This window comes from Petaurus breviceps, unplaced genomic scaffold, assembly GCF_028583685.1.
Source record: "Petaurus breviceps papuanus isolate PSGF00001 unplaced genomic scaffold, PetGlider_PUasm1.0 582, whole genome shotgun sequence".
In the NCBI taxonomy this organism is placed as follows: domain Eukaryota; kingdom Metazoa; phylum Chordata; class Mammalia; order Diprotodontia; family Petauridae; genus Petaurus; species Petaurus breviceps.
This window is the reverse complement of record NW_027186390.1, coordinates 4972525-4990107: the sequence shown is the minus strand read 5'-3', so window position 1 is coordinate 4990107 and position 17583 is coordinate 4972525. Positions and strand designations below refer to the sequence as shown.

General features: G+C 38.1%; 1 protein-coding gene across 6 annotated transcripts in view; it reads left to right on the top strand.

Annotated features, from left to right (window-relative positions):
• SNRNP48 (small nuclear ribonucleoprotein U11/U12 subunit 48) overlaps positions 1 to 17583 on the top strand; it is a 185959-nt gene that overhangs the window by 5248 nt on the left and 163128 nt on the right. For all 6 annotated transcript variants that reach the window (XR_011171418.1, XR_011171417.1, XR_011171416.1 and 3 more), the window contains exons 2-6: positions 790 to 903; positions 1354 to 1414; positions 2120 to 2194; positions 14709 to 14897; positions 15400 to 15521. Coding sequence is in view for 1 of the 6 variants with exons in the window: in XM_069103526.1 (XP_068959627.1) it covers positions 790 to 903; positions 1354 to 1414; positions 2120 to 2194; positions 14709 to 14897; positions 15400 to 15521 (561 nt within the window). In the remaining 5 variants the exon portion in view is untranslated. The remainder of the gene's footprint in view (positions 1 to 789; positions 904 to 1353; positions 1415 to 2119; positions 2195 to 14708; positions 14898 to 15399; positions 15522 to 17583) is intronic.

Here is a 17583-nt window from a genome sequence, read left to right as displayed (position 1 = left end):
CATAGAAGTTTTGTATCTAGAAGGTTAAAAATTATCCAATTCAAACCTTTCAATTTATCTATTTTAAAAAGCAATCGGGGTTAAGTAACTCGCTCAAGGTTACACGGCCAGGTGTTTCTGGGTGGGTGCTGAGTGTCTGAGCCCGGATTCCATCCCAGGTCATGTCAACTCTGGGGCCGGTGCTCTTACTCGCTGAGCCACCTGGCCGCCCCTAAGCAATTGGGGTTAAGTAACTTGCTCAGGGTTACACGGCCAGGTGTTTCTGGGTGTGGTGCTGAGTGTCTGAGCCCGGGATTCGATCTCCAGGTTATCTTGACACTGGGGCCGGTGCTCTTACTCGCTGAGCCACCTGGCCGCCCCTAAACCTTTCAATTTATAAGTTAGGAAACTGAGTTTAAACTTGTTGCTTAAGGTCACACAAGTAGTGACAGAACTAGATCTAGGATCCAAAGTTTGAGAACTCACCAGGACTCTTCTCACTATATTATAGTGCCTTCCATTTTTCTGTTGGCATGTTTGACTTCTTGACATGGAAGTTCCCAGTTAATTATCATGGAAGAATTGTTGAGCCTCAGTGACCACATTCTGTGATACTATGTATTAGTCTGTAGATAAAAATTTTTTAAGAAATTTATTGTTCAAGAAATATAGCATGGTGTAGTAGACAGCACCAGAGGTCAGAACCCCCCCCCCCCCTTCTAGTCCAATATCTTCCACGATCTACATGCTCTGGGACAAGTTACATAACTTAATCTCTAAATTGCATAATTAAAATTATTTTCTTTGCAGAATGAAACTGTGGTATGCCCATATGATTCTAATCATCACATGCCAAAGTCATCTTTGGTGAGGCACATAGCATCTTGTAGGCTCAGGAAATTGGATTATACAAAAGAAGAAGAGGTACCATGATATATTTGTATTCTATATAGATCTGTGTATGTCTATTCTATGTAGTGGTCTACGTATTTCCTGTATGTTTGTGCGCTATGAATTTCCAAATATTTTGTCAAAAAATGAAGCTTAATTGTTTCAAGAAAATATAGATAACTTTGTTTTGAGGCCTTAAATAAGAAATGTGGGATTTTTAGGATGAGCTGCTCATCCCTCCTCTAGTGATCAATTTGTGTGTTACGCTTTCAAAAATAATTTTGCAGTTTATTAGTAGCACCTTACTGCCATTCTTTATAGGATTGGTAATATTAAAACTTGTCCAGTTCTCAGATTATTATAGAAAAATAAATTAATTACACCAAACTAATATTATAATATTTATAAAAATCTTAATATTAAAATTTCTGATGCTCAAGAAAAGCATTTTTTAAAGTTTTTTTTTTGTTTCTTAATGTTTAGGCTGAAATGTATGATTCTGCTTTTTTTTATGGGAATGCAAAGATACCTGTGGTTCACCTGGGTAGGTATCAAGTCATCAGTTTGTTTTTAAAACAGAAATTCTGTAATAATTTCCACATATTCCCTCGTAAAACACACTCTAGTTCTAAGGGTACCTAACAGATAGACATCTTTTTCTCTTATGGGAAAATGGAATGAATGAGTGATTGAATGAATGGTGTACCTGAAGCTTTAGTCCATGGTTTGGAGAACAGATTCTTATTTATTTATGGCAGATGCTTTCCACAAATGCTTTATGTGATTTGGGAGACTATATCTGTCCTTCCTGAGAAAAATAGAACCACAGAATGAGGATATGACTGGGGTAATGAAGATTGTTAGCACATGTTCACAATTGTTCCCTGGTATATACAGCTATTCTTGCTGCATGTGTGATAGAACAGTTCCTTAAATGCTTTTCTAAACTCTTGGCCACTGACCTGACTGACTTCATCACTTCAAATTGGATGGACTTTAGAGAGAGAATTTTTGCCTTTGGTTTGCTTTTGGCCTTTAGAAGTTATGTCTGTCTCCATGTATGGTAAGTGGTAGAAGTAGAAAATGGGGAAGACTTCTAAAATGGAACCATACTAAGTATAGTATTTAATTTTTTTAAAATTCTTATGTGAATTGGGTTTTCAGCATAAGGAAGCTGAACTACATTTTATAATTTTCATGTCTCAGCATTAAGTAAGCTTTTTGACAAATCCTTTATGCCTTTTTGCAGATAAGAATTTACAGTTCCAGATACTTAAACAAGCTAGAGCTTCAAGTGGAAGAGATGGTGATGTTTATAGTCAAAGTAAGTGTCACACATGACTTAAGTAAGCTTCTGACTGATGAAATATTGTCATTAAAACTTTTACTTGTCTCATTTTGCCACGAAGGGCAGCCAAGTTATTTTTTTGTACATATAGCCAAAATTGCAATTTTCTTCAAGATAAATCATATGGAGAGAATATGAGGTGAGCAAAGTATAAGTTTAAGTTTCTGAAATGATAATCTTGGTTTCTGCTTCATTTTCTATCTATGACCATCTTAGTATAGCAGAGCCTCTTTCTAGTACTATCTTAGGGAATTCACTCACCTCTTTATTTTATTTATTTAATTAAAAATGTCAAATTTCATAAGCACTTATTATGAATAGAGCACTTTTTGAAATTCTGGAGAAGATGAAGAGTTGGGTTTTTGTTTTATTTTTGAGGTAGGGGAACCACTTTCTGTGTAAGACTGCCTGGTAAGTAGATTCTTTTTAGCTTATGAGGTAACTCTTTTAGATGAGATCCAAGATAAATTTGCATTGTATTGCATTTCATTTTGGTGAATAGCAGAGGCACCTCTAAGATAGGAAAAGGTCAACATTCATAGCTATTTCCAACTCATTTCTTGTTGCTTCTTATTTCTTCATTGGCTCTCCTAGAACCCCAGAACTCATTTAGTTTGCTGCTATCAAAAGCATACCTTGTATCTGTGGGTATACTAACTCAGGGCAGATAGAGGTCCATTTCAAATGCCATCTTCTCCTTGAAGCCTTCCCTGATTCTGTCTCTTTTCTTTCTCTTTGTATGTCTCTTATGCTCCTGTCACACTCCATTCTGCATTATACTGTTGTATATTTGTATATGTATCATGTTCCCCATGTCATAACTCTGTGATATCAGGGGCAGTGTCTTAAGTTATTTTTTCCCTAGTGTGTCTGACTCTTTGTAATCCCATTTGGGATTTTCTTGGCAAGTAGTTTTCTTGAAGTAGTTTGCCACTTCCTTCTCCAGCTTATTTGACAAATGAGGAAACTGAGGCAAACAGGATTTAGTGACTTGTCCATGTGACTAGTGGTCATTGTCTGAGGCCAGATTTGAATTCAGGTCTTCCTGACTCCAGGCCCAGAACTCTATTCACTGTGCCATTAAGTCTGGTTTGCTTCCCCCTCCCCAGTAGTAGGCTTAACAAAGATATATTCAGCTGTCTAACCCAATTTGGATTGAAGTCGACCCTGCTTCTAGATTTGGTGGGGTTCATAGTCCTAACTAGAACTTCTTTCTAGTCTTATCTCCCAGTGTGGGTGCACAAGGCTTTTGGTACCAAACTGCACCAAGTTTCAACCCTACAGTTGTTCTAATCTTGCAAAGCTCTTTCCTCTCTGGTTCCTGGCTTCCTGGATGAGTAAAGCACTATTACTTTCTGACTTTTAAAGATTGTTTTCCTTTGTGCTTTAGACCAACCTTCTTTCCCTTTCCTAGAAGTTTCTAGGCCCCTGGAAGTTGAACACTCACCCTGACTCATTTATGTCTGACCTCCTCGTTTTATCTGAATCATAGCTTCTAGTGGTAATGTCCCTTTACCTGTGATTCTAAGCTAGTCTTTCTTTCCTTAAGACCTGCGTATCCCATAGCAGGTCAGTCTGACGGTAGATTCTTTGTGTCCTCTTGCTTCAGCACTCATAGTCTTTTGGGCCTCTAAGTTCCTGTTTCCTTCTTGTGTACAGGATGCCTCTAGCTCTCAGCCATTTGCAGAGCAGATATAACTGATGTGAATGACCTCAGCAAGTGTCTTTTCTGGTCCAGATTACCAGCTTCCCTCAACTCTGTATTATCTGATGAGTCATTACTTCCATGACTTATGGCAATTGGCCTTCCAGAGAATTTGATCATTATGGGCATTTAATACAGTATTTCTTAAATGTACAGCAAAAATTAGAAATAATTTCCTTGATTTCCACCCAGGGAAAAGATGTTCATTCAGAAGCAGACATGGAACTAACTAGTTAACTAGTTTATTCATTAATTAGTTTAAGGCACTAAAGAGATTTCTGGTGGAGGTTCAATGGCATTCCTGACCATTGGCAGTGGCTATGATTATCACATTGGCAGGGAGTTGTCAGTGACAGTAAAAGTACGAATAGTCAGAGGTAGGAATCTAGGTTAAGACATCAAAATTAACCTCTGTTGATATGTTAAAACATTTTAATTTATTAGCTGAAAGGTAAAGAGGTTTACAAAATTGATTTTACCTTAACTTTGAACTAGGTAACTGAAGTTAATTCCCATATCTGGTTTTATTATGAAATTCTAGAGCATTTGTTTTGAAACATTGTGTCCAGTTGTCTTTCTTTAAGATTCTCACATGTCTTTTTGAAGTATTTTTATATCTTTTCTCATAGAATCTTCATGGAGGGACCTTAGAGATACATTTAGTTTAACACCCTCATTTTATAGATGAGGAATATAAGGGCCAGAGACATTAAGGCATTTGCCTAAAGTCCACACAAGTCATAAGCCCTAGGACTTCAAATGCAGTAGTACTAAGAGAGGCACCAGGGAGTAATAGAGAGGGTGGCAGATGTAGAGTCGGGACACTAAGGTCATATCCCACTCTGATACTGAAGTAGCTATGTAACCCTCCTTTTGTCATTTAACCTCTCTGAGCTTCAGTTTTGTCATCTTGAAAATGGGGACAATAATACCTGTTGGACCTGGTTATTCTGATGTTCAAATAAGATAACATTTTAAGGCACTTTGTGGATTTTAAGCATGATATAAATTTTGTAGCCTCAGTTTCAGGAATCCATGAAAGAAGATCAATAAAAATTAAATCTTTGGGTCCTTTTGAGGAAGAAAATTTAAATTACCCTTAGGAAGACCTATCTTAATTTGTGGGTTTTTTTTATTTTTTTGGAGGGGGAAGGCAGGGCAATTGGGGTTAAGTGACTTGCCCAAGGTCACACGCCTAATAAGCATGTCAAGTGTCTGAGGCCGGATTTGAACTCAGGTCCTCCTGATTCCAGCGCCAGTGCTCTATTCACTGTGCCACCTAGCCATTCCAACCTATCTTAATTTGATAGAAGTCCCTTTAATAAAGACATATAAAGAATATAGAACAAGGGCAGCTAGGTGGAGCAAGTTATGTATAACTTGCTATTCCTTTAAAATATACAAAAAGTTATCATGTAAGTTTCTTTGGGAAGCTAGGTGACACAGTAAATAGAATACTGGCCCTGGAGTCAGGAAGACCTGAATTCAAATCCAGCCTCAGACACTTAACATTTACTAGCCATGTAACCTTGGGCAAGTCACTTAAACCCAATTTCCCTGCCTTCCTCTCTCCTTTAAAGCAAAAAAAAAAAAAAGAATGTAGAACAATAGGAAGTATTTCAAACTAACACTATGTAGTAGTATCAGAGAATCTTTCATGAAATTTCTGAGAATTAGGTAGGAGAGACAGCATTACACTTGTTTGACAGATGAAGAAATTAAGGGGCCAAGTGTTTAAATCATTTTTTGAAGGTCACATCATTAATTAATAGGCTGAACTGTGATTAGAACCTAGTTTTTCAGATTCCCAGCCCACATTCTATATCTAGGGTTTTGTCCTTCTCCCAAGGAGCAAGCTGCCTTAGAGAAATTAATGATGTATGATTCTTCACCTCTAGGTGTTGCTCTAACCTAACTATAATAACTCAATCATAGTTGACTTAAAATTCATGGAATTCTGTTAACCATCTATATGTGTTTATATTATAAAATTGTACTCTAAACACATATTGGTGCTATTCATGCTTCACGCTGTTTATCATACATTTAATAAATAAAGCTTCAAACAAAAGATTCTCTGTAAAAGTCAGACAATATATAAGTGACAGAAGATACTGACGTTAATTCTCTATGCCATAGTTTTTCTACTTATGCTTTAAGAGGGTTAGAAGAGATGATCTTTGAATTTCCTCTGGCTCTAAAATTTCTAGCAGCATTCTTATAATTGGCACATGTAGTAATAATCATACTTTAACCCTACATTTGTATGTAACTTTGTGCTATTTCTAAGTGCTTTTATTTAAATTCCCATTTGGCCCTTACAACATCCGTCTGAATAGAGCAGGTGTTATCATCTCTATTTTATAGATGACAAAACTGAAGTCAAATATTAAAGGTTAGGGGCAGATAGGTGGTGCAGTGAATAGAGCACCAGCCCTGGAGTCAGGAGGACCTGAGTTCAAATCCGACCTCAGACACTTGACATACTTACTAGCCATGTGACTTTGGGCAAGTCACTTAACCCCAATTGCCCTCCAAAAAGCAAAAAAAAAAAATTAAAGGTTGAGATTAGTCCAGTGTGTTACACAGTGGAAAGAATATTACTTTAGAGCCAGTGGACCTGCATTTAATTCTTGACTCTACCACTTGCTATCCCCATGACTTTGAATATGTCACTTAACCCCACTGGCATTTCTTCCTCATCTGGGAATTAAGAGGGTTAGACTAGCTGATCTCTAAAGTCCCTTTTAGTACCAAATATTTGATCCTATGATCCTTATCCTATTTCTAATATATCATAGTTATTATTAAACTATACAGGGTACTTAATTATGCCATAATATTTTGGAAAAGAAACTTGAAAATTGAATGCCATCTGTGGGTTAGTAAAAAAGTGGAGGGGAGACAGAAGCCACCTATATAGAACATTCAGGTATAATATACTATGTATTGTGATGTTTCAGTGCAACCATTTGTCTTTGTCATGCCTTTCTGTAGTGACATTTCATATTGTTTTCCTCAGAAATGTGATGTATTTATATGTACTACGTTCTTATGAATTAAATACAGTTTATAGTTAATGATTTTTCCCCCTTCTTCTCTTTCAGTAATTGGGGTGAGTATAAGGAGGAATTAGGAACATCATTGTACTCCTTATTAAAAGATTTGCAGTATCCTTTTTGCAGATATCCTTTCAAAAGTATAAATATGTTACTAAACTTTATTTTGATGGGCTACAGAACATTGTATATTTAACTTGAATTTTTTTTTGTTTAATTCAGAGGAAAAGAAATAATAGCACTTTCCCCAACCCTCCTTTAGTAACTTGATATGAAAGAAATTGAAGGGAAGTGTGTCGTTTCTCCCTCGTCCCCTTCCCCCATTAAAGAGTAAACTGTTTCTGTTTTTAAGAATAGTGAACATATGGGCAAAACTGATTATAGAGTCAATAGTTAGATTTTTCTAATATTTGTATTAACTTTCCCTAAATTTTTATTGCTCTTACCCTAAATAATTAGGTACTAGACAGAGCTGACTCATTTTTGAATTATATATGATAGAAATGATACTTTAATAGTGATTACACAAAAGCATTCTTTCTTGTGTCTACCAGTAGTATACTGTAGTTTATTGACTTAAAATAGAGAAAGCCTACTAAATCAAATCCTTGAGTAATAGACCAAATGAGAGAATTTGTTTTCCAAATAACTTTTGTTTTAATTTACCTACAGACTGGTGAACAATCATCTGTCATTCTAGGTGGTTTAGTTCTTCAGATGTTCTTTTAAGAGTTCTTTTTACCTCTACTTTTTGTCTAGGGTGTCGCTGAGATTGCTTCTTAGCCAAACAAGTATCTGGAAAGAACCAGTGACTTGTATTGTATTATGAATTAGGAAATTAAGATAAAATCGACTTGAGTTACTCCCTTGGGTTAACCCAGTGATGATTAAAATAATTCTTTAGAATCACTTGGTATATGTTGTATTATAACCAGTGCAATTTGGAAATTGTTATTAGTGAATGAAGAGGTCTGGAAAGAATTTAACTGTATTACTTTATCTGTAATCATATGATTATTTTGAGAGTTTCGAATCCCCAAATACTTATGCTTACTTGTTAATTTGTCACTTCAAGGTACTGTGCCTGTTCATTTTTTCCATTAATGAATTGGTTTGGAGAGTTGCAAGTGTTGCTAGACACTGCTGTTAACTGGTTCTGAATTAATTTGGTATTTGCTTTTTTGAGGATGCTACGTGGTGATTTGGCATAAATTTTGTTGTTTTTTTTTGTTTTTTGCTTTTTGGAGGGCAGTTGAGGTTAAGTGACTTGCCCAGAGTCACACGGCAATTTTTTGTGCTAAGTGTCTGAGGCCAGATCCTAACTCAGGTCCTCCTGACTCCAGGGCTGGTGCTCTATTCACTGTGCCACCTAGCTGCCCCAGTTGGTTTGTTGTTGACCTAAAAAATTCTGGAATCTCTGAATGTAAGCTGGGTAATTATTTATAGCAGATTATGTATTTCATGTAGTTCCATGCTGAATTACACGTCTCAGATTCTAAATGGTCCTCTAAATTAATTCTTGTCTGACCAAGGGTCTCATCTACACTGATTATCTCATTCTAGTGAGGAGTAACTTACAGCCTTTTTTTTTTTCATTTTAAATTTTTCAAATGCTTTATTAACTTCTGATTTACATCATTCATTTCCACCAGATATTGAGTTACAAATTTTCTCCCCATTTTTCCCCTACCCACTGCCCCAAAATAGCGGTCCCACAGGATATCCTCTCCTCCAATCTGCTCTCTCCCATATTTTTTCCCATACCCTCTTAGACTTTTCCAGTAAGGCATGGTGGATCTCTATGCCCCAGTGCCTGTATATCTTATTTCCCAATTACATGTAAAATAGTATTAATAATAATGTGTGTGTGTGTATTTAAACATTTGATTTTAAACCTGAATTCCAGATTAATTCCCTTCCTCACTTGTCACCCACCGTTACTGGGAAGATAAGCAGTTCAGTATAGGTTGTACATGTGTGACTAATGCAAAACAATAACATAGTAGATATATTGTAAAAGACTGACTATATTTCCCTCCCTCCTATCCCACCTCTCACTTGTTCTATTCTCTTACTTTGATCCCTTCCCTTTTCAAAGGTGGGTGCTTCCAACTTCCCTCCCCGCCAGTCTGCCTTCCCTCTCATCCCCTTCGCTCCTACTCTGTAGGGTGAGATACCCTATTTAGTGTGTATTTCATTCCCTCCCCAAGCCAAATTCAATGGGGATAAGGTTGACCCATTCCCTTTTGCCTTCCTATTCTTCCCCTCCATTGTAACCATTTTCCTTGCCTCTTCTATATGGGATAGTTTAACCCATTCTGTCTCTCCCCATCTCCTCTCATTATATTCCTCTCACCTCTTAATTTCACCTTTTAAGTATCATACCTTCCTGTTAAATTGGTCCTGTGCTCTCTATCTATGTACACCTGTAAACATACATACACATACATTCACATATGTATTCATATACCCTCATATACAGACATATATATATATATATATTAATTCCCTTCAACTATTTTTATACTGAGAAAAGTTTCATCAGTTACAATTATCGTTTTTCCATGTAGGAATGTTAATAGTTCAACTTTGATAAATTCCTTATGATTTCTTTTCCTTGTTTACCTTCTCATGCTTCTTGTATCTGAATGTCAAATTTTCTATTCAACTCTGGTTTTTTCATCAAGAATGCTTGAAAGTCCTCTATTCCACTGAATGACCATATTTTCTCCTGAAACATGATACTCAGTTTTGCTGGGTAGGTGATTCTTGGTTTTAATCCCAGCTCCTCTGACCTCTGGAATATCATATTCCAAGCCCTTTGATCCCTCAGTGTAAAAGCTGCCAGATCCTGGGTTGTCCTGATTGTGCTTCCACAGTATTCAAACTGTTTCTTCCTGGCTGCTTGTAATATTCTCTCCTTAATCTGGGAATTCCAGAACCTGGCTATAATATTCCTAGGAGTTTTCATTTTGAGATCTTTTTCAGGAGGTGATCAGTGGATTCTTTCAACCTCTATTTTGCCCTCTAGTTCTAAAACATCAGGGCAGTTTTCTTTGAGAACTTCCTGGAAGATGATTTCTAGGTTCTTGCTTTAATCATGGCTTTCAGGTAGTCCAATAATTTTTAAATTCTCTCTCCTGGATCTATTTTCCAGGTCAGTGGTTTTTTCCACGAGATATTTCACATTGCCTTCTATTCTTTCATTTGTTTGGAACTGTTTAACAGTATCTTGATTTCTCATAAAGTCATTAGCTTCCATTTGCTCCAATCTAATTCTGAAGAAATGATTCTTCTCAGTGAGCTTTTGAGATTCTTTTTCCATCTGGCAGATTTGGCTTTTTAAGGCATTCTTCTCCTCATTGCCTTTTTGAGCCTCTTTTGCCATTTGACTATGTCTGTTTTTTAGGGTGTTATTTTCCTGAGGCTGTTGACTCTCATTTCATAATTTCCTTGCATCGTTCTCATTTCTCTTCCCAATTTTTCCTCCACTTTTCTTATCTGCTTCTTAAGGTCCTCTATGGCCTGTAACCAGCTTGTATTTTCCTTTGAAGCTTTTGGTGCAGGAGTTCTGACTTCACTGTCTTCCTCCTATTCCATGCTTTGCTCCTTTTTGTCCCCAAAATAGGAGTCTAATGTTGGAATCTTCTGTCTGCTTTGTTTTCTTTGCCTGGTAATGTTGCCCCTCAGTCACTTGACCCCTGGGCTTTTTGCCACAGTAGGACTCTGCTACCAGACAGAGCTTTCATCCCAAACGCTGGGGTTTTCTCAGCTGCTGGAGGTATTAGATGGGTGCCCTCTCTGAGGCTTCCACATGCTCTGGCAAGCTGGACACACACCCCAGGACCTCCACCCTAGACTGCAATCCAGATCCAAGCAGGTTAAAGCAAGAGCGATTACCCTTCAGAAGGTGCTTGGTCCCCCTACACTCTGCAGGCCAGGAGCTGAAGCTGCCATGTGGCCGCTGGCTGTGCCAGGCGTCTCAGTGGCTTTTAGCTGATATACTCCCTCTTACTGGGTCCCAAAGTCCAGACTGCACTGACCTCTCACTTTGTGCTTCGCATCTATGTGTTGATAAATCTGGAAACGGCCACAGCTGCCGCTGACCTGGAGTCCCTCTGACTGGGGGCTGGTCAGGCCCACCCTGGGTCTAAAACCTCTGGCTCAAGGCAGGCCTGGGCTTAGCTCTCAGGGCACTGCGCTAGCCAATTTCTGCCGGCCTGCCGGGCTGTCCTCAGCTGGAGGTTAGCTTCTCTGTGTCATTTTGTGGGTTCTGCAGCTCCAAAGTTTGTGTAGAGTCCCTTTTTTACATTGATTGGAGAAGGTGGAACCCGGAGCCGCTGGGAGGTTGTACTTCTACTCTGCGATCTTGACTCCGGGAATTTAGAACCTTTCAGAGAGGCCCATTTCATTTTTAAACAGTACTGATTGTTAGGAAATTTTTATTTACATCAGGCTTAAATATACTTCAGTGCAGTATCTATCCATTGTGCTTCATTCTACCCTTGGGGAAGAACAAAGTAAGTCCAGTCCTCCTATGTGACAGCCCTTCAAATACTTTGAGGACAGTATTCACATTCTTAAATGATCTCTTCTTCTGGCTAAACACCCCCACTTTATTTAACTGATCCTCCAGTGGCATGTTCTCGAATTTTCTCATCACCCTGGTTACTCTTGTGGATATGCTTCTCTCTTTCTTAAAATGTGACACCCACAGCAGAGTGTAGCAAAATGATTATCTGCCCTTGTTCTGAACAAAGTGCCCATCTCAGTAACGTAGCCTAAGATGCTATTCACTTTTCTTGTTGCCATGTCACATTGTTGACTCATTGAGTTTTCAGTTCGCTAAAACCCTTCATTTTTTTTTCCACAGGAAGTGTTGTCTAGCCATGTCCTCCCATCCTTTATTTGTAAAGTTGATTTTTTATATCCCAGTGTAGAACTTTATGTTCATGAAGTAAAATATCTGAGCAAGCAATTAAACCAGCGGAATTGTATCTATGTAACAATCAAAGTCAATTAGAAATCCTAACATAAGGAGGTACATTTGGTATCATCTGTGTCTCTGAGGGTTAGTGGGATGCGATTGATAACTAAAACATAATTCTGGAAGGGTATTCTGTATTCAAAAGGAATATGATATGCAAATATGGAATTAGGGGGTGTATTTAACAAAAAAAATACTAGCTAGCATTTATATAGCACTTTAAGGTAGCTTATGAAGAGATAACTATAAGAAAATCCAAGAACTAGAAAAGGGAAACATGGTAAAGAACACGTATCAGCAGAGGCAGGAGTGACACTCTAATCCTAGTGTACTTTTCCTCATGAACAAATAGAAGGAGTAGATTACAAATCTGAGGCATGGTGACTTGTGAAATAGTAGTCATGGGGGACTCTGTTTATATGTGCATCTGCTAGAGCTCTGTTTTTGATCCAAGAGCAGCTGATAATTTTTTGACTTGCTTTAATAGTAATTTCATTCCTAAAAAGGTGAAGGATCCCACAAAGGGGAACTATTATTTTGTATCTGATTTTCAACAAGGAGGAACTGGTTGCTGAGGTGGAAATAGTAGGAACCTTGTGTGAAGTGACTGCTCCAAGATAGTTTGTGTTAGAGGAGAAGAAAAGCTAGGCATGATCTTATGGGAACCTTGGATTTTAGAAAAGGAGTTTTCAAAGGCTTGAGGGAAAGGATAAGTAAGACATTATGACCTGAAATTCTGTTGGGAAAATCAGCCTAGACAGGAGAGGAAACCCTCAAGAATGACATTCTAAAGAGAGAAAGAGAAAAAAAATACTACCGGGGGAAGTTAAGAAGACCAGTGTGGATGAAAAAGGCAATTATCAACCCATATAAGTTCAAACAAAACCTAAACAAAATAAATACCACCCAATCAGGGAGGGAGGAAAAATTTTGTCTAAAAGGTGGTTCTTGGAATGTTCAGTGAAGTGAGAGGCTCTTTGAGGCAGAGATGAAGAGGGCCTGCATTCTTGGCATAGGGTATGTATGGCCTGTGCAAAACAGGAAGTAGAATGATGTGTAAGGAACAGAGATAAGGCCAATTTGCCTGGAGCCTGAAGTGCTAAGAGCGGTAATATATAATGAGGTTGGTAGGAAGTCAGGCCTGTGCTTAAGGAAAATCACTTTGGCATCTGTGGTAACTAGATTGGGGAAGGGGGAGACCTGAGACAAAGAGATGTATTAGGAGACTATTGCACTAGTCTAGGAGAGACGTGATGAGGGGCCTGAATTGGGGTAAAAGATGGACAGATTTTAGAGAGATTATGGAAGCAGAAAGGCCAAGATTTAGCAGTCGATTGTTTATATGGGGTGAGGGAAAGAGAGGCATTGAAGCTGATGAGATTAGGAGTACTCTCAACTGATAGAGAGAAGTTTAGAAGAGAGGGGTGAGTTTTGCAGGAAAGTTCTGTTTTGGGTATGTTGACTTTGACAAGCCCATGGGACTTCTAGTGTGAGGTGTCCAAGAGGAAGATGATGCAATATTAGAGACAAGAGGAGACACTGGATGTATATATAGGTCTGTGAATCTTCTGCATAGAGACAAGAGTTAAACCCATGGTATCTGCTGAGGTCACTGTGCAAGGCTATAGAGAGAAAAGTACCTAGGACAGAATCTTGGGGCCCACTACCAAGTATAGAGTATAATATGGATGATGAGCCAGCAGAGTGGTTCACATGTCATATCTGCCAGTTCTTTTAATGCTCTAGGAGGTACTTTGACCAGAGATAGTGACCTGAACTCTTTGAGGAAAATGACTCCTCACTTATCTTAGTTTTCTACTTCCTGGTCTTGCTTTTGTTTCTGTTACAAAGAAAAGGAAATCAGAAATGAAATGAATTGATTTGATTAGTTTAGGCCATTTTTTGTTATCCATTTTTTCACCCCTCCTTCCCCAGCAGCAGTTATAGCTTTTTTTCAATCCCAGTACCCCTAACACATATAGGAAAAGAACCACTTTTTTTTTTTGCCTTTAGTGTTAATTGTAAGGAATATCTCATTCTTGCCTTTAATTCTCCTGATAGAATTCTTAGGAGACTCTTATGCTAGCATATTCTCTGTTATTTGCCTTTGGTTTCATCTTCTCTTCTTAGTTTAAAAATCTGAGCTGGTTAATGCGTTTCCTTTGCATCTACATTAGTCTCTTCATGCAGGTTCTGTTTTTTTCCCCCTCATTTGAATAATTTCTCTTTGTAAAACTGAAGAGACTAATATAGATGCAGAGGAAACTCATTAACCAACTCAGAATATACCATTTCCTTCCCAAGTCACAAAGCTCCCTAGATTTTGGTGTGTTTGGTATGTATGATTGTTATGTTTTACTTTGACAAAGCAGACACTTTCTAATATGAATAATTTTGAAACTGCACAGTAGCAATGTCAACAGTATCACCTTGAGGAGTTTCTTAAGCCATTGGTAAGCCTTTTCCTACAGTGACTGTCTTTGTCACTGTAGGGATCTGTCTTCACTTCTATTGTGAATAAGCAGACCTTTCATTATGGACATAGCATATTTAAGATAATTGACAGCATAAATACATATATTAAGTGTACAGGAGTCGCTTGATGAGGATTGGTATTTGTCCTGGTGTCTTAACTTTATTAATATGTTGCATTTTTATACAGTTATGTATTAATATCAGCCAAAAGTTTTATTCTGCATTGTTTCATGTAGTTTTCTTGTCACTGTGTTTCTACTCTAGGGATTTATTCTTCAGTGCCTGTTGAAGTGCCTCAGAATCACAAGCGTTTCATCTGTGACCTGACCCAAGCTGACCGTCATGCCATCTTTGATTATGTCCTTGAAGAGACAAAGAAACAGCGGTCCAGGTCTCAGATCACTGAAAATGACAGTGACCTTTTTGTAGACCTGGCTGCTAAAGTCAATCAAGGTTTGAGATAAATATGTACTTTTAAACAGTTGTTATTTGTTATAGTATTAAGATTATAGAGTCATTTAAAAACTTCTTTAAAATGAGTTAAAATAGGGGGAGGCTAGGTAGTGCAGTGAATAGAGCACTGGCCCTGGAGTCAGGAGGACCTGAGTTCAAATCCAGCCTCAGACACTTAACACTTACTAGCCATGTGATCTTGGGCAAATCACATAAGCCCAGTTGCCCTGCCCTCCCCCCATCCAGAAAGCAAGCAAGCAAGCAAGCAATAAATAAATAAATAATAAAAGGAGTTAAAATAGTACAGCTTCCTGATCAGTGAAATTCCGTACATGTGTTTGCACAGTACTTCTAAATGAGACTTGGCCCTGTTTATGTAAGACAGAGTCTTTTTTTCTTCTAGAGTGTGCACTACAGTTGAAATGTCATTTGATGGTATACTATGAATGCTGATTATTTTGAAAAGCACATTGAGAATATGATTGTTGTATTTCATTCTTAGATGATAGTCAAAAGGGTCCAAAATCTCATCTTGAAATTCTGGCGGAAATGAGAGATTATAAAAGGCGACGTCAGTCCTACAGAGCAAAGAATGTTCATATAACCAAAAAGTCTTATACTGAGGTAAGAGATGACCAGAATATTATTTTTATGCCGTGAGTCCCTACTTCTTAAACTCTCAATAGGATTCCAGGCTGCTGCATGGATATTTTGGAAGGTGAAAAAGCATAGCTGGGGTGGACACTTAATAGCATGTAGCATCTTCTGCCTCAAAAAAACACCCTTTAGCAGGGAATGGGTTTTCAGAATGTATAAAACAGTTTTCCTTAGTAGATGATCATTAATGCCTTTATGAACTCAGCTGATGAATTGATTGAGAACTATTAATATTTTACTACTTAGAGAAAAATTAGAGTTGATTTCATACTATATTTTGAGAACCACTTTCTGGTGGTAGTAGAAAGTCTTTAGTTTATATAAGGTAGAACTTAAGCCTCTTAATTCTCTAAGCTAATGAACTGATTTTTATTACCTAGGATAATTGTGGTTATCTCCACAAATACTTACTGGTTGACTTCTGTTTTCTGCTGTTTCAATTCTAAATTTGGCATTCAAGACTCCAAATGTGATTCTTGTTTGTCTCTCCAACATGCTCTCTCTGCTTCATTCTAGCTGGTGTCCTTACTGTTCCTCAAGCTTGCAAAGTTCACTCCTGTGATCATATTGCTGTCCTAAAACATTCTTTGTCTATTCAGTCCATTCCTAAAGGACTATCTCACAAGTCCCACCCACTTCATGTAGTCAATACCTCATTGATTTTTCTCTTTGGAAAATTGCAGCTCTTTGTCATGAGGGCCCTCACATCCTGTCCTCTGTACCTTGGAACCTTTCCATTTCTTCATTTATCTTCTTCCTGTCCCATAAGAACAGATGGTCCTCTTTGACAAAGCTAGGTCCTCCATATTGATTATTCCTTCTATTCCATCTTTAATTTGTCACTTTCCTCTTCCTCCTTGCTCACTACTTAAAAAAGAACTTAGGTTTCCTAGAGCCTAGAAACAAAGCAAAACAAACAACCAAAAACTGTGCTCCTTCTACTCCCTTAAACTGTCATCCAGTGCCTTTTTCATCCAGTCCAATCCAGTAAACATTAAATGTCTATGGTATGCCATGCACTGCACTGTGCTAAGTGCTAGGGATACAGTTAATAAAAAGAAGCAGTGCCTGCCTTCAAGGAGCTTACAGTCTAAAAGGGGAGACATCACATAAAAGGAGGCAGTAAAGTGGGGGGTGAAAACAGGCAGGGCAGCAGATGCAAAGTGGAATGAGCTGAGTTTATAAAGGAGGACTGTGGGAGGAGTTTGTACTCCACTCTCCAGACCTCCAGTCTCGGGGAAGAGGACACTGAGGGAGGCAGTGTTATTAAACAAAGGATGCATTTAGAAGTGACCCTGGAAGGGGCATCTTGGAGTTGAAATCAGGCCTAGCAACAAATGCTACTGAAGTGGAGTAGAAAGGAATATAAACAGTCCATGCAGTGATAGTGAATAATCTTTCACTCCCTATTTTTAGAAAGAGTAGTCTTTTTTTGCTGCTTTAGCTTATTGTAGAATCATAACTTTAGAGCTAGGCAGGATCTTAGAGGCCGTCTAATACCCCTTATTTTACAGATGAGGCACTGGGACCCAGAGAGGTTAAATAACTTGCCTAGGATCAAGGGAGTGAGTTGGAGTAAGTTAGTAGTTATTTGGGTGTTTGGAAGTCATTTGCAAAGAAGCAGTAACTAAAGACATGGGAGTTTCCAAGATTTCCAATAGAGAGTGTAGAGAAAAAAAAGAAAAGGGCCAAGGACTGACTTTGAGGGACACCCATACTTGGGGCAGAAGGAGAAGAAACAGCGAAAGATAGAAGGTATAATAACAATAATAGCTGCTTACATTCATATACTACTTTTAAGGTTTGCTAAGTGCTTTAATGTATATTATCTTACTTGATCACCTACTGTGAGGTAGGTGCTATTATTATTATCCCCATTGTGTAGATGAGGAAAAAAGACTGAAAGGTTAAGAGACTTGCACAGGTTCAGACAACTAGTATCTGTCAGTATTGGGATTGGAATTCTGGTCTGCCCAACTCCCAGAACAGCATTCTCCACTAGGACACCTAGCTGCAAGGATAGGATTTG